Here is a 24,915-nt window from a genome sequence, read left to right on the forward strand (position 1 = left end):
TAAATCCGTCCTCTCTCCAGGCCTCAGTTTTCCTGTCTGTAAAATGGGTTTCAGACAATCCGCTGGGTTCCATCCAGTCAGTAACGGCACTAAATGATGAAGCCCTCAATCAAAAAACCCTTTTCTTATGGCAGGGCCACCTATCCTGAAAGCAATGGCCTCGTATCCAGAAAGACCTGACAGGTGATAATGCCAGCAAGGTTCTTCCTGGCTCTTCCCAGTGTTCCTCACAACCTTTGTGTGACACCTAAAAGTGAAAATTTCCCAAACAGCAACCTAGAACGTAAGGAAAGGGTGGTTCTCACGGCGGCAGCAGGAACAGTGGGGAGTCAAACACCAGGCCTTGAGTACTGGCCCTGCCCCTTGGGCCAGCCATGGCCCCTCTCTGAGCCTTAGTTTCCTAATCTGCAAAATGGGGACAAGATGTTTCTCATCAAAGTGCTGTGTGAGGGTTGAGAGAGGGATGAGGCATGCTACGCACTTCTATAGTCCCTGGCTCACCGTACGTGTGAAAGCTATTCTTGGATATTTAATATAAATTCTAGGAAAATGCCCCCCCTCTTTGTGGGGGGCAGAAACAGAGGACATAAAAACTCCTCTGTATCCCAGAATAAGATCAAATTGGAAAAGCGAGGCTTGAAATAACTCATGCTGGCAAGTTCCCTTGGGGGACACTGGCGGGTCTTTCTGCCCCAGACACTGGGGCCAGGCCACGCATCGCTGGAGGCTGCTGAGGGCCCAGGAGGTGGCCAAGGTGTACTCACTTCAGGGAGAGGGAGTAGTCGTGCCTGCTGGTCTGGCTGTTCCGGACAAGGTAGCTACACTCCTTGCAGAGTCGCAGCAGGTTCTCCGCATCTCCTCTGCTGATGGCTCCGTGATACCATCTGCGGAGAAGAGATGGGGTCAGAACCCAGCAGGGACGGACCCCCATAGCTGACACCCTGAAATCCGCTCCTCCCCGATGAGGCTCAGCCTATCCGAGGGCAGCTGTCGGCGTCCCGGGCCTCCTTGTCACGAGGCAGTGCATGTGCGTTTGTGTGTGTGCGTGCATCTGTGCACATGTGTGTATCCGTGCGTTCAGTCATTTCACTAGACATCGACCGAATGCCTGCTGCACGCAGGTCCTGGGGAGAGAACAGTGAGCAGACCCGCGATCTCCTCGCCATGAAGCTTCCGGTCTAGTGTGGAGGCTATGGAGGAAACGAAGCAGGGTTGCCTGGCTTGGAGCTGGCGGGAGGGACCGCTATTTTAAGCAGCTGCCAGGGAAGCCTTCTGCAGAGAGTGACATTTCATCGTGAAACTGAAGGAGGTGAGGGAGGAAGCCACGAAGGACAACAGCTGGAAAAGAGCGTATCTGGCAGAAGGAAGGGCAGCAAAGGCGGGAGTGCCTGGCATGTTTTGGAAACAGCAAGGAGGCCAGCGTGGCTGGAGCGAGGCAAGGCAGTGGGGTGGGTGCTGAGGCCAAAGAGGCCACGCAGCAGGGCCGGCTCGGGGGGCCTTGCGCGCAAGGCAATGCGGGGACTCTGGCTTTCTCCATCTGAGTGACACAGAAGCCGTCAGAGGGCGCTGACAGGAGGGACACGTGCTGGCTCTGACATCTGTGGGACTAGTGGGCGGTGCTCATCACTCAGGAGAGCAGGCATTTGGGGGGGGGGGTCACACCAGTGCTCCTGCCAAGTGCATCTGGCATCGACTGGGCACGTGGAAATCCCAGTGCCACTGCTTCTGGACAGCTTGTGGTGAGTGGCAGAATCAGAAGGGAGGGGTGCAGTGACAGATGCTTGACTGCAGAACAAAAGGGGAACGTTGATTTTCAAGACTGAAAAAGCTGAAGGTACAATTTCAGTGGCAGAGTGAGGATCCTAAGGTGCTGACCAGCGGGTATACTCAGAACGGGTCTCTGTTTACGTGACAGTCTCTGAGGGGCTGGATCCGTGGGAAGGTGGCCAGAGATGGGGTCAGGAAGAGAACCAGGGGTGCTGGATGGTCAAGGATGGATCACCCTTTGGTCGCTGAGTCACAGATGCAGCTCTGCCACTGGCCAGCCAGGCAGTCTGGGGCAAGTGGCTGAACCTCGGTACACCTCGGCGTTCCCTACCAAGTTAGGATCACTCCACCCCTGTTTTGGGGTTGTAAGGATCAAATGGGACGATGCATTAAAGGGCCGGTGCACAGCCTGCAATGGGGTGAGTTTCCACAAACGGCAGCTACGAGCATCAGCTGAAAGAGACTGAACTTGTTGACGGCCAAGGGTCACTTCCCCAACTATCACTATTTCAGGCTGCTGCTCCCAGCACAGACTACATTTTAAGCTCCCAGGTGTATGGGGGAGGCTGCCTCCTGGACCTGCCCAGCAGTGCCCTGTGAACAGTAGCCGTGAAAGTTCTGGTACAGACATTCTGCTTGGAGAAGAGCGTCGCACTGCCTTTCTCTGCATTTTCTGCCGGTTATAAGGCAGTGCTCTGAACAGTTAGCAGCAGTGAGGATGACATAATTATAACCTAAAAAAAACCCAACCAGCTCTAGGAAAGCAAGGACTGGAGCGTGAGTATGATGTGAGTATCCCCATCCAATGAGCATGGGACTGGGTCACTGATCGCCAGGAGGTGACCGCTCACCCTCCCAGAGACGTGAAGGCTCAGGATATGCTTAAGAAAGGATACATGACTGTGTTTGAGAGAAGAGGTTAGACAAGAGAAATTTCACCTGTGTAACACAGCCCCAGTGAGCTGACAAAACGCTGTTTTATTTGGAAAACAAGTTTCAGATATTTGAAGCAGAGCCGTCCTCAGGGAAGGCCTAGAAGTGGTCTCCAGGGACGTGCTGTCCGCATCTGCCCCCTGAACACAGGACAAGCAGCACTAAGGGAGGTGGTGGCAGACAGGCCTCCGGCGGCTCTGGATCCTCATTAAGGGTAATCCCTGGTGGGTAAACAGGATAAGCTGCTGGTTCCTTCCCCCGCTGCTCCAGTCACTCCACACGGAGAGAAAGGCAGGGGACTCAGGGTCGAGGATCAAAGGAGAACCAGGAGTTTGGGAGAGATGGAGCAAAGGACACTAGACTGGAGGATGGGGAGAGGGCAGCCAGGATGGGCCTGGGTGGTCCTTGGGGTTGGGAGGCACGGCTGGGGACCAACCCCTGCGTCCGAGGAGGCTTTGTCTGGACTGAAAAGAGATTCCAGGCAGCAGGCCATCTTGGGGATGTGCTGGACTTTGCAGAGCTGGCCACTCAGGCCAGAACCATAGGGATTAAGAAGACTCAACCATAGCCATCCAGTCCAACCAATATCCATGAGCTCATCCAATATTTACTCACCACTTACTACACCCTTGATCTCACAGGACTGATGCAGGGAGATGGAGAATCAACAGATAGATTCAGGAAACAATGTCAGATAGTGACCAGTGCTATGTAGGAATATTGGGTTTGTGAGAAGGCAGTGACTGGGGCAGGGGAGGTGCTTACTATGGAATGAATGGACAGGGGAGGACCCCAGAGAGATGGCATTTGACCTGAGAATCTGCACTGTGAGAAGGAGTCGATCACACAAAGAGCCAAAGAAAACACGTTCTCTGCAGAGGAACCAGCAAATGCAAAGGTCCAGAAGTAGGAATGAGCTTGGGGTGTCCACGGAGCAGAAAGGCAGCAAGAATGGTCCAGCACTGTGAGTGTGGTGAGTGGTACAGGATGAGGATGGAGAGGAAGGCAGGGTCCAGTTCCCTGAGGCCTTGTGGGCCAAGGGAAGAAGTCTGATTTTATTCTAAGCATAGGGAGGGCAATGAGTTTTAAACAGAGATGCTTAAGAGATACTTGCTCTGGATGACCTTACAAAAGGTTAGCTAGGCTTCCCTGAAGAGCGGCCAGAGGGGAAATGAAGCAGGAGACGAGAGAGGAGGCTTCTGCAGTGGTCCAGATGGGAGGACCTGAGATAAGAAGATGGATGGATTCGGGCTGTGTTCTGGATGGAAAACTGGAAGAACTTAGTAATGTACTAGATGCTGGTATAATGCAAACAAAGGAATCAAGATGACTCCAGGGTTGTGGCTTGGACACCTAGGTAGATGTGATGCTGTTTGTGGAGGTGGGGAAGCTGGGGAGGAGGGGGTGTCCAGGAGAAGATCAGGAGTCCAGTTTTGAACGTGTTAAATTCAAGATGCCCATTCGTCAGCCAAGCGAAGATTCCACGAAGGCAGCTGGACGTAGGAGTTGGGAGTTCTGGGAGAGCTGTGGGCTGGGGAAGCGCACTGGTGAATCACCACCAGCATCCTGAGACTGCCCAGGGAGAGCACGTAGCTGGAAACTGAGCCTCGGACAGTCTAACCTTCAGGTCAGGCTGAGGCAAGGATCCGGCGGGGGAGGCAGGAGCGAAACCAGGAGCAGAGACTGTCTCCGCAGGAGGGAGCCGTCTACTGTGCTGGCTGCCACAGAGGTCAGAGCAGGTCACCTGGTGACCCAGGCAGAAAAGGGAAGCAGATTGTGGTGGGTGAGAGAGTGGCAGGTGATGGAAGGGAGAGAAGACGTGCTGACACGTGGGAAAAAGTTCCCGAAGTCCCTCTTTGGGGACTTTGTCCATTGAGTGGACAGCTGGCTATTCACTGAGCACCTACTGTGTGCCAGGCACTGAGCAGTGGTGACCCAGCCAGGTTCCTGCCCTCATGGAGCTTATGTTCCCAACAGGGGCCAGAGCCAGAGGGGGATGTCCCGTCAGGATTACTTCTTCATTTGCTTTAAGAAGTTCGCAACTGGCACATGTTCATATGCTGATGGTAATAATGACGCAGGACGGAGGGGGTGGTGGGCTGCCTGACGAAGGCCGGGAGCAGTTGCCCTGAGTTCCTGAGCAGTCTTTCCACCGTCCCAGGAGAGCAAGCAAGTGGTAGGGGTACCTGGGCAGATGTGTGACTGTCCACCTTCAATAACCCTCTAAGACTGGGGCACATCCCTCAGTGTCCCCATGTTCCCTCTCCTCTGTACTAGGGTGGAGAGAAGTCGGGCCTTGAAGGGGCCCCCTAATCTCTGAGGCAACACCAGTCCAGGTGGGGGGATACAGTGAACCTGGGTCCTCAGGCTCCGCCGGAAGTGGGATGTTATTTAAGCCCATCTCTCGGGTGATGAGGCAGGGTCTCCAGCAGGCCAGAATAATCCCAGAGAGATGAGACGGGGGCGGGGGTGGTGGTGGTGGTGGGAAAAGCCAGTCATGACTCTGGACTTGGCCGAGGGCCTTGTTGGGTGGGAACGGGAAATGAAAGGCAGAACTGCCCTCAAGGGGCCCATGAAGTTCCATCTGGGAGTGGGAAGAGGGTAGGCTGGGCCGCTGACCCCAGGCAGTGATACAGTGTGGAGGGAGGAAGCACAGGGCCAGGAATCAGGAGATGCGCACTCTAATCCCAATCAGGCAGACCTGACAGTGGCCTTGACCTTCTATGAGCCTTAACAGTGACTCCATGAACGGGTTGCTGAGACTGACCCAGGCAGACCTGGTCAGGATGCATGCTGAATAGCTCCCAACTCCCAGGGATCTCGGGATCATATTTTGTTTGTTGATTAAAAAGCTCACAGTTTGATCAGAAATAAGCAAAACCTGCCACCCAATCTGTGTGGCTGTGAGAAGTGATTAACACAACACCCGCTGGGAGCGCACCCCACCTCCAATGTGCTTGATGTAGCAGGCGCAGGGCTGCCACAAAGGAGGCTGCAGCACACGCTTAAAAAGGGGCACAGGAGCACATGACATCATTCGGAAAACTCTGCATCCTGCTCAGCAAGGGAGCATTTCCTGTGAGGGATGCACTGACGGCTGGGTGAGACCAGAATCCCCTGGGCGGAGACTAACATAGTACATAACGCACACAATGGAGTCTCGTAAGGAACCGGCTTGGTGTCAGCTAATCTCTTGGCCTTACTGAGTGCCTACTCTGTGCCGGCCATGTGCTAAGGGTGAGGGGGAAGTGTATATGAGAGGAAAGTGAGGGGAGAGTGTGGGGTTGAGTCATGGAGTTCGAATCCTACCTCTGCACTCTGAGCCATGATAGCCAAGGCTCCACCTCTCTTAGAGCCCCGATTTTCTCATTTTGCAATAAGATGATCACCCCATTTATCCCACATTCGCTTGTTAAGAGGATGATACACCTGACGGTGCCAGCACAGGATCCACGACGTGTTTTATTAAGCTCCTGGAGAAGCTCACTCTACAGTAGGTATGTGGAATGATGAGAAACCGAGAAAGCAGTCTGGGGGCAACTCAGAGTGAGCGGCAGATGGGATATGGGACTTCATCCTGGCGTTGATGGGGAGCCACTGAAAGTTTCAGAGCAGAGCAGGGATCTGACACCCCAGAAGAGAAGCGAGATGGTCATCACGGTCAAGGGGAGGGGCAGTAAACACTGACCAGCAGTGTTGAGGAGAAGCAGGGAGGGAAAGGGGCAGCAGGGATGGGACTTGGACGCCGATTAAAACTGGGAAATCTCTGGGGAAAACCCAAATCAAGAGTGTCCAGGCCTTGCCCAATTAATATCAAGCAGATGTGGGGCAAAACCATCACTACAAAAAAAAAAAAAACCATCACTACAGCTATAAAAATAAATCTAATATATAATTAGGCAGCAAGATTTAGTATACATTCAGCTTTTCAAAAACTCACTTGCTGGATGATGAAATTAGAATGGAGCATATAAGAGTGAGGGGTGCACCATGTGGACGATTTCACAGAACTTCCTACTAGCCAACTAAAGGAAGGCAGGCGACACAGCGTGGAGAGACAGGGCCAGAAATCAGGAGACACGCACTCTAGCCCCAATCGGACAGACTTGACAGTGGCCTTGACCTTCTACGAGCCTCCACAGTGACTCCATGAACTGGTTGCTGAGACTGGGCTTTGCTCCCTAAGAACTTACATTTGCTTCTCCAGTGGGACAGCAGGATCCACTCTCTCTCCCAGGATCCCACAGAACTCGGGGCTCCCATGTTTGATGGGCTTGAAGCCCCCTCCGGGAGCTCGAAGCTGGCGCCGCCGGTCCCGGGAAGGCGAGGGGGATGACTGCCGTTTCTCACTGCCATTAAACTGGGCTGTGGGGGAGAGAGAGAAAGAGCACGGTTACCTGGTTACCCAGAGCTCAGCTCAAGGAGTGGCGCATAGTGGGGTCACGGTTGATGGTTCTCGTTGGGGCTTTACAACTTGCAGGCAGAAGGGTTCCAGGCAATGAACAAACATGGCTCAAAAGACGTGGGCTTCCTAAAACGGGACAAGCATATGCCATCAAAAACAGATGGTGCATTCGAGAGGCTGGGTGAATCCCCAGAGGCCACTGAGCTCAGCCTCATCCCCAAAGGAACCCTCCTGCAACCTCCATCAAAGGTGACATGGCACTCCCAGAGGGGGCACAGTCCCCTAGACAGTTCCTCATTTTCTGCCAAAAACCTGTCTCAAAGTGGCTCCTCTCCTCCTCCCATTCTCCCATCCCACCTGGGGTGGCACAGGCCACATCTTGCCCCCTTTCTCCCAGGACAACCCTAGAGAGTTCTAATCGAGGGTCATGTTGCATCACCCAAGTCTGCTCCTTGTCCTGGACCCAAGCACCCAGGGGAGCCTGGAGCAGTGTCCGGCACAGCGGAATGGGTCCTCCAGTGCGCCTTCCTCCCGCCCTGCACCTGTGAGAGTGTTGTTCACCCCACGGGCTGGGGAGGATGCCTCTTGAGGGCAGGACCCCGGAGACACCCCACAAAAAGCAGAAAATACTGAGCTAAAACTGGAGTTGCCAGAAGTGTTCCTGGAGACTGGCTAGTCCACCTTGCGAGTTATCTCTCTGGGCTTCAATTTCCTCACCTGGAAAATAGGGATAACGACCGTACCCACCTCATGGGGTTGCTGTGAGGATTCTGCCAGGTGGTGTACAGCCATCTTAGCAGAGCGCCTGGCGTGCAGTTAGTCTGTGCTCAGTCAATGATATTATAAATATTTTCTTTTATTATGATTTATATTATTATTTTTATTATCATGTCTGCTCAGTGTGGACACAGTACTAAGCACTTCACAGAAGCTTCCAAACTGACCTGAGTCCCCGTCTCCTAAGCTGGCCAGTGACTGGCTGTGTGCCTTGGCTAAGCTGCTCAACCTCTCTGAGGCCCCATCCCCTACCTCACCAGGCTGCTGGGGAGATCACGTGAGGGACTGCATCCTATGGGCCCAGCATACACAGAGCACTTAGTAAGCTGGGCCAGGGCCTGTGGAACAATGTTCCCAAGGCCACATCAAGGTGCAGGCCCACAGACACACAATGGTATAAAATCTCCCCCCACCCAGCAAGCGTGGATGTGGCCAGCTGGCCTCTAACACCAGCCGCACGGCAATCAATCTCACATTCACAGAAGGTGCTGGGAAACCCCTGCCCTGACAGTGGTGATGTGCTGTCCACGGGGACGGAGGTGAATGAACCTGTTACGTGTCTCAGGCGCGGAGCAAGATCACGCATCAGGACTGCGAAACATTTCCATCCCTCCAAGACACTCTTCTCTGTTAATCACTACAGAAAACAGGGAAGGGGCGAGGAGGTTCCTGCCAATGGAAGGCCCTGAACAGGTTGGACGCATGTGTATGTGGTCACTGTCATGACTGCAGTGGGGTCCAGCAGGCTGTCCACCCTAGACTCTCATTCACATGTGCAAGGCACAGTTCAGGGTTGGGGAAACAGCAGTGAGCAAAACAGAAATCCCTGTCTCTGGAGCTCAGGGTCCGAGTGAGGAGAGACAGACGACAAGTGAAATGAGTCAGATCCACAGCACACCGGCTGGTGCTAAGTGCTCCAGAGAAAACAAAAGCAGGACAGGGCGGGCCTCTTGAAGGATGGCATCTGAATAAATGACTGGAGGAAAGGAGGGCTGAGCCACGTGGACATCTGGGGGAAGGACATCCCAGGGAGAAGGAAGAGAAAATTCAAGGGCCTTGAATTTAGGAACAGGCCAAGGGTGACAGAGAAAACACAGCCCAGGGCAACTGGAGGGATTGGGGGGGGCGGGGTTTGAGGCTGAGGGGAGTGGGAGGGAGCAGGGCCAGGTGGTGGGGTTCTGGAGGCCTTGGGAAGAACTTCGGTTTGAGAGAAATGAAGAGCCATTCTGATGTTCTGATGGTAGGGAAGCCTTTTGACCTGGCACTTTTTTTTTTTTTTTGGGGTACGCGGGCCTCTCACTGTTGTGGCCTCTCTCGTTGCGGAGCACAGGCTCCGGACGCACAGGCTCAGCGGCCATGGCTCATGGGCCCAGCCGCTCCGCGGCATGTGGGATCCTCCCGGACCGGGGCACGAACCCGTGTCCCCTGCATCGGCAGGCGGACTCTCAACCACTGTGCCACCAGGGAAGCCCGACCTGGCACTTTTTAACAGGATTGCTGGACTGACAAGGGATGGAGGACGCGGGTATATGGGAACTCTCCGTACTTTCGTGTGAACCTACTTAAGGTACTTTTGCTGTGAACCTACTTAAGAAAAAAATTGTGAATTAAAAAAAAGAGAGACCAAGATGGAAGGGGAGCAAGGCTGAGCAGAGAGGAAGCTCCTGCAGGATGGGCTGGCATGGGAGAGGTGGGTGGAAGTGACCGTGAGAAACCAGATTCCGGCAGAGGCACAGGACTGGTCTGTGTCTTCAGGCTGGAGTGAGAGTGAGACAGAAGATCAAGGTCACTTACAGGCTTTTGGCCTGAGTGCTGGAGGATGGGGCTGGCATCGTCCAGGTGAAGAAGACTCACAGAAAACTCTAAGCTCCGTGAGAAAGCAGGATGGAGGCCAAGCTCCAACCTCCAGACGCCCACAGCCTGTGATGCCAGGACTGGCAGTGTGGAGTAGGGGCAGAGCGAGGACCGGCTGGGGGCTCCTGCCCTCGTCTCCAGCTACGGTTCTGTCCTGTGTCCAACCACAGGGACAGACGGCAAGATGGCAATGACCTCAAGACCCTTGTAGGGAATACGTCCTGGGGTTGTGTGTCTGAGAAAGGCCTCCTCCATTTGGCTGATGAGCTGGGCTTTCACAGTGGTGATGGGGGTGAAGCTCAGAGCTGGGGCCCTGGCACACGTGTCACCACGGGCCCTTCCCTGGCTTCCCAGCAGCCCAGCTCCCCCACCAGGGCTCCCACTGAACCACACCAGCCCTCATGGCAACCAGTCAAATGGGGTGTATGTTCTGGGAGGGGGCGTGAGGAAGAGGTGAAGCAGATTCTGACCTGAGCCCCCTAACTTGCAGAGTCCTGGACGGGTGACCGTGGGCAGTGGTGAGCACTGCGATCGGGTAGACAGGTGAGGGCCTGGTCACCCTTCTAAAGAGCTGAGACTTGATCCTAAGATGGGTTGAATGAAGGAACGCCATTCTTCAGACTGGGCTTTAGAGACCTCTCTGACTGCTGAAGGAGGGTGGGTTTGGGGGCAACCCTGGAGGCAGAGAGACCAGTTAGGGAAGGCTGAATCCCTCAGTGATGAGAGGGGTGTGGGAGGCGACTCCAACAGGACTTGATTACATGTGGGGCGAGTCAGAGAAGACTCCTGTGTGATGCCACACTGAGATGGAGATCGGGGCACAGCAGGGGAAGGGGTCAGGGAGCACAGGGCCAGTGTGTACTTTCCCACGAAGCCACCCCTCTGTCTGCTAACTTTCTGATGTCGGGAGTGGAGAGGAGGCAGCTCAGCAGGCCTCTGGCCCCTGGGGGTGAACAGTGCTGGAGTGGGCAGAGGAGTGGGGGTTGGGGACTAGGCGGGAGATGAGGTTCTAGGCTTAGTTTTGCCACAGGCAGAGGAGAGGGAGAAACCAGATGAACTGTAAGGCACTTTCACCTCTGACAACCTGGGTGTTCCACCGGCTAAAATCAGAATTGGGGGCTCTCTCCCAGTATACAATCCCACGACACACCTCCTGGCACAGAAGGTGAAAAGAGAGGCATGGAGCATGGAACACCGATCATGGAAGGAACCCAAGCTCTCACGACCAACGACCTGGCAACCTGCCTAGTCTCAGATCTCACCAGGTCCCTTTCCAGGCCATGCTCTCTGCCTGCATTACCAGGACACCCTCCCCTCCCCACTGTCCACCTGACTGACTCCACTTGCTCTTCAGGGGTCACCTCTTCCAGGAAGCCTTCCCTGGCCTCACCTCCTTCCCAGACTCCCCTTGATCTCAGCCTATGGTACCCTAATTGCCAGTTTCCTTGTTTGGCTCCTCATGAGTCCCTCAAGGGCAGGGGCTACACCATACTTGCCCCTACCTCCCATCCCTAGAGCATGCCCACAACATAACAGGTGTTCAAAGAATGACTGAATGAAGAAACTTAATGAGCTGCTGTTTCACTGTACTGGGGAAAAATATCGGTTTTCATACCAGATAAACTGGATAAAACCTAATAACGTCCCAGTCAACTCTGTAAATCCCCACTGAATTAATTCATACACTCGCTTGCAAGCTTAATAATATAGCCATACATTTAGAGGGAACAGGTGGTGGTGAATGACAGGCTTAATTAGGCAAATCATTCCACCTGAAGTAAAAATATACAAACTCCAAGTGATTTCAGCAGCACAAGAAAAAAAAAAAGTTAAGAACCAAAGCTCCAAACACAACTACTTTCATTCCTTCTAATTAAGCTTCCCTTTAATCTGCAATTTAAAAAGGCAATTCTTTTAATTTAGTGATTTTCTGCAAAAGGTAAAGGAAGACACAGCCCTCAAAAGAATATCTGCATTTAGAGAAAAAATATGCCACCCTTGTGTGTTGTTAGAATGACAGTAACTAATTAATTCCACCTATAGGCAATTACAAACAGAAGTCAGAGTTTTGAGGGAGGGAGGGGAGACTCAGATGGGCAGGGCCAGGCCTCTGGAGCCCTTTTGCCTTTGGTGTGATGATGGGGACCAGTACCCTGGTGCCAGTGGGAGAAGTGGCCCGGTTGACAGCTCTAGCAGCCTGTCTCCCGAGAGGGTGAGGTGGCCCTTCGTGATGTCCCAAATGTCCTTCCAAAAGCTCTGGTCTAATGACACGTCTCATTCTTTAAGACCCAGCTCAGATCTTCCGGGAGGCCCTTCCTCCCTGCAGATTAGTCTCTGCCGCTGGTGGTCCCCTTCCTACATGTATGGTAGATTTTATACCAATCAGCCTTGAAGTTGGGTCATTGTCAATGACAGAAGACGGCATTTCCAGGCGCCCATGCGAGCTCTAACCCTCACAACCCTGCCACCCTGTGGGCAAGGGAGTGGGGGCCCAGAGGAGGGGAGGAAGAATTCCTCCAGGGTCTCAGAGCTAAGGAGCGGGGCTGGCCGGGCAGGAGCTGTGCCTCACTCATTTAGTCTTTGAAACGACCACCACCTGTATGAAGTCTAGAAGCTTCGAAGGTCTGGCACAAAAGTCCCCCTTCCACAAAGCCTCCCCTGATCCCACCTGCTGAGAACTACCTTCCTCCTGGGCGGCTCATGGCACTTGGCCCTTCTCTTGTAGCTCAGTGGGCCCCCAGCCAGCCCGGGTGTTCTGCGGGGGCAGCGCCTGGGATTTACTTTAGGCCTCTTTTTCCTCTCCAATCTCTTGTCTGTCCCTAAACTGACTGTAGTGCTGAGCATAGAGATGGTGTTTCGTGAATGTTTGCTTAGATGAAGTAAATGTGTTCCTTCAGGATCTGGCTCCTTCCTGTTTATCATTTAGGGCTGGCCAGAGGGATCAGCTTCCAAAATGCCAAAGGGCGTCTAAAGCACAGCTCTCTGGGCTCAGAAACTCTTGCTGGCTCCTACTTCCCTGGGACGGAGAACTCACTCTGATGCTTGAGGTCCTCTGTGACTTGGTGACAACCTGACCTTCTGGATGCATCTTCCCCTAAAAAAACCCCTCCGGGTTCCACACCCACCCCTAGGCTCCAGTCACAAAGAATGGCTGGTCCCAAATCCATCATCTGCCTTCCTGCCTCTAGGACTTCGCTATGCTGTGCCTGTCCGATAGAATCCCTTTCTTCACTATCTCTGGTGCAAAAGTCCTAGCCATTCTTCAGTTCAGCTTTAATGCTACCTCCTGGGGGGAAGTTTTGTCCTAGACATCCCCCCCCCAGGGTGGAATTCCTTTCTCCTCTTCTGAACCCCGCCTCCCCTGTGTGTGCCACTGTCTGACCCCGCGCCAGTCTGTATTACAGTACATTATGTAGGTGTCTTCTCAGAACGGGATGGAGATGGGGCCTCGTGCCTCAGCCTCTTCTGAACTTCCCCATGCCTGACACACAGCCCATGGGCTGCAACAAGGCCAGAGAACAGAGGAACTGCAGCGGCTCAGCATCATGGAAAGGACGTGGACTCTGGAGTTAGGAAGATCCGGGTTTGAACCTTGCCTCTGCCACTATTGTGTGACTTTGGGCAAGACTCTAAACCTCTCTGAGCCTTAGCTGCCTCTTCTGTAAAACAGGGCTGACAACACCTATACCATAAAGGATTGTGGAGGTGGTTAGTAACAGATGATGTACCAAAGTCCAGGCAGGCCCCCTGTATGTGGTGGTCCCTTCTCCCCATGGTCACATCCATGCTCAGAGCAGCTCCTTTTCATGTACTCAAGAAGATAAAGTACCTTGTATCAGAAACCATCTTCTCCAACCTGTGCTGGAATTCCGAAGTTGGAAGCTCCAAGAGGACAGGACATATTCTGTTTTATTCAAAGGCGAATTCCCAGTGCCTAGAACAGTGCCTGATATATAGTAGATGCTTAGAATCTGTTGAGTGAATGAATCTCCATCCAGATTTATGGTCAGCAGGACCAAAAATACTCATTCATCAATCAAGAAAGGAAACTTAGGAGCTGGACTCCCCACCTCAAATTATTTTAAAATAGTTTTGAAAAATGGCTTGACCTTTGCTGAGTGCTTCCTGTGCATGGGCAAGCATACATGAGGATCTGACGTGACATTCTCTTCTGACCCTCACAACGAACTGAGAAGGTTGGTGCAACTTCACCTACATTTTTATGAACGGGGCCTGGTGCGGGCAAATAGCCTGCCCCAGCAGATAGAAGCAGGCTGTCACCCCAGGCAGCGAGCCCCAGACCCCAGTCCCTGTCCCTCTGCTTTGGGTTGGAAACACTGGGCAGCCTCCTGGAAACCCTGGAAAGCCTCTAGAAGTGCCTTTCTCTGGGGACGAGCAGGGAGAGAAGAGTCGACAGTCTGCCAAACATCCCCCAGCCCTCTGGGCGGACCACGAGTGTGGATGGTGGCCCCTAAGGACAGGGGTCATTCACAGGGAACCGGAAGGGAGCAAAGGGGGCCCAGGGTCTTGGGTCCCAGGTGAGGCCTGCGAGGTGCTCCAGGTTCAGTGGGCTGCTTCTTTCTGGCTGGCCTGGAGTCTCCGGCCCTCCCAGTTCTCTAGTACAGGACAGAGTCCTTTAAGCATAAGGCAACAAGGATTAGAGAACTGAAAACAAAACCCTGTGCACGGAGCTCTCAGGTGCTAAAGAGGCTTCTTTAGGCCCCGTGTGGATGAGGTGGGAGTGAACACGGGGCTGACAGGAGGGGCCTGCACAGTGTACCAGGCCTGGTGTTTGTTCATGGATGTCCTATGACTCTGAAAACACAAGGGCACAGAGAACAGAATGAAGGTGCCCAAGGCGTCCCTTCCACACAGTCCTGGGCACTGATTCCTCCACACTGCTGATGACCGGGTGGGTTTGTAGTGGGGGGACAGGCGGGGAGTGGGGAGGGCAGGGGTGCAGAGGCATGGAAGGGGCTGCAGCCCAGGCAGTCATAAGCCCCCAAGAGGGGGCAAGGAGGGAGACTGCGCGTTGGTTTGGGCAGGTGGGGGGCCCCCATGACCCAGAGTGTATGGAAATACCACAAGCTTTCACGACGATGAGCAAACACTTGCACTTGACTAAAACTCTGTTCCTATGACAACGGTCCTCTGTTGCTTCAACTTTCTAAACATATGTTCTGCCTCATCTCGCCTGCTCCTCATAGTAAGACAAGTATTAGAATTCCCATTTTACAGCTGGAGAAACTAAGGCCCAGAGAGGTGAAGCCCTCTTCTCCCCTGCAGTTCAAGAACAGGCCTCACTCTCCCCTCTGCCCGGTTAGTGAAGGCTGTGCCTCCAGGTAGGCTGTAAGGTGATGGGCAGCCTAGCAAATGTTTTGGTTTGCTTTTCCAGGATCACCTATGACAGGCCTCTGTATTCTCCTTGCAGACACATGCAGGCCCCAGGGCACCAAGCTGCCACGTCTCGTGGGCAGTGCCTGAGAACAGAGGTTCTCATTATGAGAGGGGGCAGTGGTGACTCCCCAAGAAGCAGAGCGTGGGGAAACCCACTTGGGCTCCAGGAATCCCATCTGGTTTCCAGGAACGCTGTCCATGCACGTACACCCAAGCCTGGACTGGGGAAGGAGGGCCTGGCGTGAGGGGCGTGCCTGCATCCTCCTATTCTGCACCCCAAAAAGGAAGCATGGACACCGCTGCCAGGTGCAAAGACCCTGCCCCAAGGGCTGCTGCTTGGCTGCAGGAAAAGTAGGGACAAATCCTGATGAAAATGATGAAATGACCCAAACGCAGAGGACTTTACAGCTGATGAAGCAAGCCACCTCCACCATCATAACTCATTTTATAAATGAGGAGCAAGAGCTGCAAAAGGGACTGACTTGCCCCATGTCAGCAGCCAGATTTGAACCTGGACTTGAACCCACGTCTTCTGAATCCCAGGGGCCTCTAACAAGTTCTGCGCAAATCCTGTCTACAGTGCAACAGGTTCTCAAAAACAACAATAGTAATGATAATGATACCAAAAGCCAGCCTCCACTGAGCCCTGACTGTGCCCCTGACTCCTGGCACCAATTACCACCTGGTTTTATAGATGAGGAAACAGGCAATTGGCCCCAGGTCATCCTGCTAGCAAGGGGCAGCACAGGGCTTTAAATCCAGACCCTCCAGCTCTCCTAGTTCTGAGCTGGGCTCAGTGTCAGGTGTCGCCTCAGCTCTGATGTAGTGTGTCTCCTGACACTTTAACCTGCAGACACCCACAGACACTTAGAATCAATCCTAGGGCCTGGGAAAGGGACTTCCCCCATCCACAAGCCTCTGAGGACCTGCAGGGAGCAGGCTGGGCATTTGTGGAAATGAGTCTCCCCTTCCAGGAGTCCCAAAGCCCCAGCCTAGCTGCTTATATGTTTCTGCTGCTGCCCCTCCACAGATGGTGGTGGGGGAAGGGAGGAATGACAGGAGGGGACAAGCAGGTGCATGGCTCTCAAGGGTTTGCTTGCCACCTACTGGCACACCAGTCTCCTCACTCACAACATGGCATCCGGACGCACGGGTCAATCCTCAAACACCCAGGGACACACTCTCGGCCTTGAGTTCAGACCAGGGGCTGCAACCACAGCAGACAACAGCCACTCACAAACGTCCCTCTTCATGCAGGTCCCTCACCCTCATCTGGAGAGAAGACAGGTATACAGCACGAAAGAATGATGTGAAAACGTATCACCTCTGTGTGAGCAGGCTGCATGATACCTATGTATTCTGTGTCCTGAAGAGAACTTGGGGTTGGTTTTCCTGAGACGTGATTTATTCAATAATTTAACAAATATCTGTGTGTTCGTTATGTGCCAGGCACTGATCTACGTGGGGACCCAGGTGTGAACAAGGCCGGCAGAGTCTCTGACCTCACAGAGCTGAAAAATCTCTAACCACACAAAGATCTCTGACCTGCCAAGCAGAAGGGCAAAGATATTTTACTAAACCTTTGGGTTTCTTCCACACAGGAGACAAACGCACTTGAAGCAAAAACATTCCTATCAATATAATTAGCAGGCAAACCAAAGCTATGAAACACCAGTGTTTTTCTTTTTTTTTTTTTTTCTATGTTACTAAATGAATTCATTCATATGTCAAACAGAAAAAATAACTGGAAAAACCTGTCCCTCAGCCAAAGGAAGCGAGTGATCCCAGTTCTCTGTTTAAAGCCCCCTTCTCTCTGCAGACCTGCTGTTCACACGTGTTAAACATTAATTACAACTGTTACTCATTACATAGCAAAAAGCTCCGAGTACAAACACAATTGTTAATTTCCTCCCAGGCCCAAGGCATTCTGGGAACCTGAGCAGGGGGCAGGAAGCACTGCCGGAACCCCAGTGGGGCCAATGGTAAGGAGAAGGTGGCATGTGCTGGGTGTGCCAGGTGATGGTGGTAGGTCTAAGATTCCCCGTGGAAACTTCTGCAGAGTCCGAGCCTGTTTATTCTGAGTACACAAGGATGAGTCATGGGCTTGGTGGGAACAGTGAGCCTGGAGCAGAGTCTGATGGACTCAACGTCAGCACTACCACCTTCAGAGCATTTGTATTTCACTGTGACAGTGACAAGTCACAAGCTCAGCACGAAGTGGGCGCAACTGCTTCTGCCTCCAGAACAGCCCAAGCCACCTTGCCCCAGCACAGCTAAAGAGAATGTTCAGACCTGCCCTTTACGCACTCTCGATGTCAACACAGCAGTGGAGAGAGCCTGAGCCGAGTTCATTAGCTGTGTGACTGTGGGCAAGCTGCTCACCCTCTCTGAGCCTGAGTAGTGTCATCTGTGTGATGACAATGAAACCACACCCACCTTGCAGAACTTCATAGGGTTAACCTGTGCCAGCCTCCTAACTGGTGCTCACTAGCTGTTAATTGCCTGCCCCTCCTCCATCATCCCCTTACCTTCATAGGATTATTTTCAATTAGCCAACTGAACTGGCTCAGAGATGACTCACAGTTGTTTAGGAAACAGACATACCTGAGACCTTACTTTCCGCTTTCTCTGCCCTTTGAGCCTCACTTGATGAGCTGGGAAAATGTCAAAACTCGAGAGGGTGCCTGCCTAAGGGGTGACCAACACAGCATTAGCACCCCCCATGCTGACAGTAACAAGTATGTATCTGGCGGTTCCAGAATAAACCAATGCACACCCATACGGGATGTGGTAGGGGCACAGAGGGGACCCAGCCCTGGGATGAGGGTGGGGAAGGGACTGGTCATGTCAGGGGAGGCTTCCTGGAGGAGGTGGCATGGACACCCCCTCCCTAACTCCTCCCTGACCCCAGCACCTAAAACATAGTATGTACTGAGTATACTTTAGGTTCTCAAAGTGGGGTCCCCAGATCAGCAGCATCAGCAACACGTGGGACCTTGTTGGAAATGCAAATTCTCATGCCTCATTCCTGGAACCTACTGAATCAGGAACTCTAGGGCTGGGACGCTGTAATGTTTGCTACTTCCTCCAGGTGATTCTGCTGCATGCTCTGGGCAAACCAACCAATCAACAAACGTGTCAGAACCAGAACGGGGAGGGAGGGCTGTGGGGGAGAAAGGCAGTAGAGACCCTCTCACACCTGGGGACCAGTGGCCCACTCCTCGGGAGGGACTGAATAAAGGATGGAAGAACCAGGTGGTTCATGGTGAGAACTATTGCTGGAATCGAGATGGAGTATTTCCTACAGAAGTGTTGCTTTCCACACTATCCATGCCTCTCGCTGCCAGGAATAACTGGGAATGAACTTCATAAATGGGCCCTCTGTGCCTCCAAGTACCTCTTTATGCAGTATTGTTTTAATATATAAAATTAAATTTGATTTAATACAGCAAGCCTTCCCTGAGTGCCAACAACCATTCTCTCATGTGTGACCCTTTAGAGGTTACGAAGTCTTTTCATCCAATTTTTTCCCTTGATCAACACAGAGATCCAGTGTGATAAGGATTGTGACTATCCCCGTTTTACAGATGGGAAAACTAAAGCTCAGGAGACTGAACAGCCCGAGGTCCCACAGCTGGTGAGTGGTGGAGCTGGCATGTGAACTTGGGATTGTCTGACTCCCGTTACTGTTCCAATGGCTCCCGACACCAAGACACTGTGCTGAGCTTTCCAGGTCAGAGAAACTGGCCGAGGAGCTAGTGCGGAAGCCAGACAAGTACCCAAAATAAATATGTTCAGCATTGAGTCACACGTCTGTCTTCTATTTTCACTGGGAGGCGGGCCTGTCGCTGGCCGAACCCAGGACATTGCCTGAAAAGTAGCTTCAAGGTAGACAAATCTCCAGACGATGAATCGAAATGAAATGGCTTTTGTTTCCCCTGCCACCTGGCACCCTGAGCAGGCACTCTGATCTCTCGCTTCACAGAAGCATCGGCAAATCAGTAAGGATGTAGTTTTTAACTGGACCCGTTGAATTAAAAGGAAACGCCGATGCATCCTCCGTGTACGGCATGACTGCTATGAGGTCTCCAGCAGTCCCCATCCCTTCCCCAGGCCTCAGTTTCCCTAGCTGGACAAGGGGGAGTGGGATGCCATGGGTGGGGACCCCTTCCTGTGCTGAGGGATGGCAAAGAGGACCAACCCGTGGGATGGCTCTGGTCACCCCATGCAGGCATGAACCTCCAGAACTTGGGCTCCCACAGAATCCTCAGCTGGAACTGTTCCAAGTGGGAACATACACTCTAGGCACGTATCCTACCAGCTGCAGATGCCGGGAGAAATTGGTACAAGGGCTATGAAAGGCGTGTGACATTTCCTGTGGGCTCTGGGAGGGCAAGGGCTCCAGCCACATTATATACAGCATCTTGGATGGTGTCAGAGAGCCCAGGCATTGACAGGGTAAGGGCTTGGGCTCTGGAGTGGGACTTCCCAGGTTCAAATCCTGGCTCTGCAGCTGACTAGCTATAGGCTCCTGGGCAATCATTTCTTCTCTTTGGACCTCGGTTTCCTTATCTGTAAAAGGAGGAAACTAAGGTCCCAGGGGGTGGTTGTGAGGATTAAATGAGATAATACATGCACAAGTGTTCTGTAAATACCAGCACTTCCCCAACGCAGTGCCCTTTTTTAAGCCCCACCAGGTCCCTCTGCAGTGGACACATTTCCCAGGTGAGGGAATAGAAGCCCCAGGACAGGTTCAGTCCCTGTCCTTCCAATGGCCCCTCAGAGATCTGAAGACTCCAAATCCATGTCTGCTTTGCCAGGTTATCCACCCAGCTCCTCGGCCCCCTGCCTGTGTGGCCACCTCTTGGGCAGGCTTCCTTTGTCCATCCCACAATTCGTGCCACAAAGCCCAGGGGCTGGTCAGACAACCTGCGTCACCCCCAAGACAACATGGAATCACCCAGGCTGCTTCTCCTGCCCCACGCTGAGCAGGGAGCTGCAACGGGGGGCTGGACCTGCCGGCTGTAAAGACTCCAGGGGGCGGTGAGTGGAGAACTCACCCCCTGGAGAACTGAGTGGGTGGAGAACTGCGTCCAGCCAGCTCTGAAGGCAGGTGTTTCTGCTGGGTGGCAAGGGGGCTGTCAGCCTGATGGAAGCCACCGCACCGCTCTGTTCGCTGCAGCTGGTGGTAAAACTGACTGGGCATCTGTCCCGGGGCTGAGATCAGCTCAGGCCATGTGTGCGGCTTGGGACTCTGGTGTTGGATGGGTGCGGGCAGGGGTTCTGGCTGAGGCTACCACCAGCCTCCTGGAGGGAGGGCAGGCAAGGGAAGCCGAGGGCTCCTGGGGAGCTTGCGGTGTCTCTCATTCACCTGGCCACAGAATTCTGAGAAAAGGGAAGACTATCATTCCCAAGAAGCTAGAACCACCTCACACCCTGCAAGAGCTGTTTTCGCGACAACTGGGAAGGGATAATCAAGCCTTCCCGAAAGGCTGCACTGGCTGAGAAGGCCTACTTCTGCGGAGAATGCCAAAGCATCCCTTTGAGAACAGCCTCATTTCACGAATGCAGTGCAGGACAGCACTCTGAAAGGCGGAAAGCACTTTTGCTTCGTAGACCGAATCACAGAGTAGTTCAGAGGCCTTCCCTTCTCCTGGCCTTTGACCAGCATGCTGGGATCCTGAAGGAATGAAGCTTGGAAGCAGCCCTGGAGAGGGCTGCAGGCCAACCTCCCACTGCAGGGCAAAGCCCTCCCAACACCAATCCCGCCTCATTCAAGCTTCTGCTGGCAAATCTTGGTGAGAGGAAGCTCATTATACACTTTCAGGTGTACCTGAAATTCTTACCACTCACTGTGACCCTAAATCCCTATGACTCCTTCTTGGTGGGTCTACCTCTGCCCTTTGGGGGTCCCCACACCACACACCTTCGGAAATCTGAAAACGCTGACCAGGTTACCTCATGCAAGCTAAACAGGCAGAATCAGAATACAAGGGATGCAGGGACTTCCCTGGTAGTCCAGTGGTTAAGACTCTGCGCTTCCACTGCAGAGGGCACGGGTTCGATCCATGGTTGGGGAACTAAGATCCCGCATGCTGCGTGGTACGGCAAAAAAACAAACAAACAAACAAAAAAACAAGGGATGGAAAGAGATGCTAACGATACTGCCCAGTGGATTCTACCACGGCTACAGATCCTGCACCCAGGCTCTCAGGGCCCATCACAGAGCTCCCGAGGGCCCAGAGAAACTGTGGGACATTTCAAACAGGTATTGCGATAAGGAGGACGAGGCCCAACCCAGCCTGCCTTGCTCCCTGACACCACCACTGATGTGCTAAAGTGCGTGCCACACACACTACTGATTCAGATGGGAACATTATCCTTTGTTTCTGAGCAGCCGTCCTTCTGGGTTTACAGATGGGACCACGGCAGCACTCTAGCAACCTAATCGAACTGTTTCAACTCATCCTTATTACCTGAGAGGCAGCCCATCCACCTCGTTCCACCTGCACTTTGGGGCTAGGAGACAGGAGGGTGCTCCTTGGCTGCAATGCCGCACCTGACGGGCTCTGTCCACAGATGTGGGGAGGGATCTGGTCAAGACTAAAGGCTGGTGCTCACAGCATCCCTCCAGCCCAAGTGAAACAGCTTCCTTCTATGCCCCAGAAATTAGAACCGAGCCAAAAGCTTCTTGGGGAAAAGCACAATCGGTATCCATCCCAGAGCAAGACAAACAATTGATGAGGTAAGTGACTTGACGAGACACAGGTCGGGACATGAGTCAGACTACTTTCTATCAGCAGCCTAAGAAGTTGACCTATAATGACACTTGTGATAGCAGCTCAGCAACCTATAACCAAGTCCACAGTGGATACCTGTGGCTCAGAAACTTGTCTGGAGACAGTTCTATCTAAGACCTTGTGATCCTTTGTGAAAAACTAAATGTATAGTAGTTTTAAAACTAGCTTTGGGCAGAAGTGGGCAAGTTCTGGTCTGAGAGGCTTCTGAAGAGATGATGTCCTATAGGGTAAGGGTTTTTCACTTTAACATGCCAGCGAATCACCTGGGGGTCTTTTAAAACAGATTGACTCTGCAGGTCTGGGGTGGGGCCTGAGACCTTGCATTTCTCACCAGTTTCCAGGTGATGTGATGCTGCTGGTCCAGAGACCACATTTTGAGCAGCAAAGCACCAGACTAGACTAGAGCACCTACGGTGACATGACCTGCAAGGTGGTCAGTCCAGGAGAGGGTGAGACGCCACACCGCCTGGAATGTCATCTCTTGCCATGGGCCCTTGGTATCTAGGACAGTTGTCACATGAGCCCTTTAGCCCTTTAATCGAACTGGTGTTTGTGAAGAGCCACCTCTGGGACATCATCGGCTCCGTTCTAGTTCCTCCCACACCCGGGAGGAGCACAGCCTCGTCAGCCATGCCAGCGGACAGGCCTTGGATTCCCTTGTGCCGAGGGCAGAGGAGGCTGTGAAATGCACAGAAGAGACCTGAGGTGACCAAGGACCTCAGCCACATGACTACTCTCGGCTCTGGCTCTTGACTGACATCAAGGCCTGGCAGGCGGGCCCAGCACCTACAGCACTGAGTCTATATGGTGAGGGAAGTGCCCCACCAGAGTCATGTGCAGGAAGCTCAACAGGCTCAGAGAGGCAGCAAGGAAGCCCGTGGGACATGTGGCTGCGTACCAGGAGGGCTCACAGGGATGGCGAAGGAGGCACAGGACGTTTCCAGATAGGACACAGCAGGGAAGGCCACTGAGACAGAAGGCATGGGACTGCACAGCGCGCTACATCCAGGGAACTGTGAGTAGTCTGTGCTAGAACAGTCAGAACTTCGAGCAAGGGAATCAAGATGAGTGGAGGGCAGAGGCCTCACTTTGGGGGGCTAGGAAGGGAGGGCGGGTCTAGTTGTGCATGAAAATGGGAGATTCAAGGCAAAATGAATCTTAAATAAAAATAAAAACTCTCCCTTTCTGACCTTCAATGTGGTAAGAATTAAATTACTCACTCGATGTCTGTTTATATGCCTAAACTCTTAGAAGCATAAAAGTGCTTTTGCGTCTGACTTCTCCCCTCTTAACATTAAACGTAAGCATTTCCCTAGGTTGTTATAAACTCTGTGTCAACATCACTTTGTAGGGGCTGCACAATATTGCATTTAACCGACCCCCATTGCTGGACATTCAGGTCATTCTCCATCTCTCATGATCACCATGCCTTTCCTATGCTTTAGATCATAACCTCAGCCTGGATCCTAAGGACTGGGGTTAGGATCAAAGGGTGTGTACATAGCTTAGGACAGGTGACACATGTGGCAGACTGCTTTCCATACGGCTGTGGGAGAGGAGAGGCACCTGAGTCATTCAAGGGGCTCTAGGCCAGGGGTGGGGTCAACTCCTGAGGTCAGGATGTGGCCACTGCCTGTGCTCTGTGGATGGGCTCGTGCTGAAGCTGGGACAGGAAACGCAGCAGCCCTGGATGCATGCAGGCCTGTAGCAGCTGTATGACAGGATGGAGCCACTGGGCTCCACAAGGCCCAATAGGAGCCACTCTGCAGATTGATTTTCTTCTAGCTTCTAAGATTTCCTTCTGAAATCTGAAATCTTGGCTTCAGTGAACTAGAGCATTACCAACAGGACCAAGACAGAGTCAGACAATGAGATCATCTGGGCTGTCTCTGGGGATGGGGGGAGGGACTGGAACGGAGACCCTGGAGGCGAGACCCAGGAGTTCCCCTAGGCCTGGCCTAAGGGACTTCCTCCAGGACCCTCCTCATCCTTGAAGGGCCCAGCTGTACTAGAAACCCTGTGGTTTACCTGAGCAGGCAGGGACCCGTGCACTTACTCCCTTTACAAAGGTGAGTGCCATGTGGGTCAGCGGCCGCCTCTGAGCAGGGCCACTGGCTCCTTACCTGCCAGAGCTGGGATGGTGACCCGGTTCCATTCCCATGGCTGGTCGTATTCATCAGCAGGCCTGTCGTCATCCTGGGGCAGCTTGCTCTCCCGCAGTCGGGGGCTCACCGTGCTCTCTGAGTCGGAGTCCATGCTTGGGCCCTCGGGTTCATAAGGGGTATCGTATAATTGGATGCCTTTGTGCTGGGACCGGACGCTTTCCTGCCTCTGAAATTCTGCAGTCAAAAAGGAAGGAAGCAGAGATGTAAAGCATGCACAGCACGTGCTTCCTCACCTGGGACCCACCAGGTGATACCAAAGGAATTCAGAGCCACCAGCCAGGGAGGTGGAGGCTGTATTTAACTTCTGTCCCACCCCTCGAGGGCAGGGTCTCTGCTCTCACTGCTCAAGGCTTCCTCACAGAGATCTCAGGCTCTGGACCAAACAATAGAACGAGAAGCCTCCCTGCCACCGCCTGCAGTCTTCAAGGGCACGGCGGCGCAGAAGTGAGCATGATGTTCCGGGTGTGTTCTGACACCAGCCCGGGACAGACAGAGCTCTCAGCCCCATCGCTTACCGAGGCGGGGGTGGTCTTCCCCCTAGGGCAACTCCCTGGTCTCTGGACTTGTCACTCCCGAGCTATAAAACGAGAAGCGTGGGCCAAATGACCCTCAAGTTTCCACCCAGCTCACATATTCATTTTAAAGACCTACGAAGCCAAGAACCACCCCCAGGGGACGCAGGGTCACTGATTTTTCCCCTACAAAGCCCCAGGAATGACCCTTTTCCTGCATTTCTACCTCCCCCAGGGCCTGCCTATCTTCTAACACACTGAATACAGCCAAGAAACTTGAGCGCAGATGTCCAGTTTCACTTCTG

General features: G+C 53.1%; 1 protein-coding gene across 1 annotated transcript in view; it reads right to left on the minus strand.

Moving 5' to 3' along the window:
- The window catches only part of SHB (SH2 domain containing adaptor protein B), a 133,919-nt gene that overhangs the window by 22,718 nt on the left and 86,286 nt on the right, over nt 1-24,915 (minus strand). Inside the window, exons 4-6 of the mRNA XM_065879562.1 lie at nt 24,057-24,272; nt 6,894-7,065; nt 765-884 (exon numbers count right to left, since the gene is read on the minus strand). Of these exons, the coding sequence (XP_065735634.1) occupies nt 765-884; nt 6,894-7,065; nt 24,057-24,272 (508 nt within the window). The remainder of the gene's footprint in view (nt 1-764; nt 885-6,893; nt 7,066-24,056; nt 24,273-24,915) is intronic.

This window comes from Phocoena phocoena, chromosome 6 (genome assembly GCF_963924675.1).
Source record: "Phocoena phocoena chromosome 6, mPhoPho1.1, whole genome shotgun sequence".
NCBI lineage: Eukaryota > Metazoa > Chordata > Mammalia > Artiodactyla > Phocoenidae > Phocoena > Phocoena phocoena.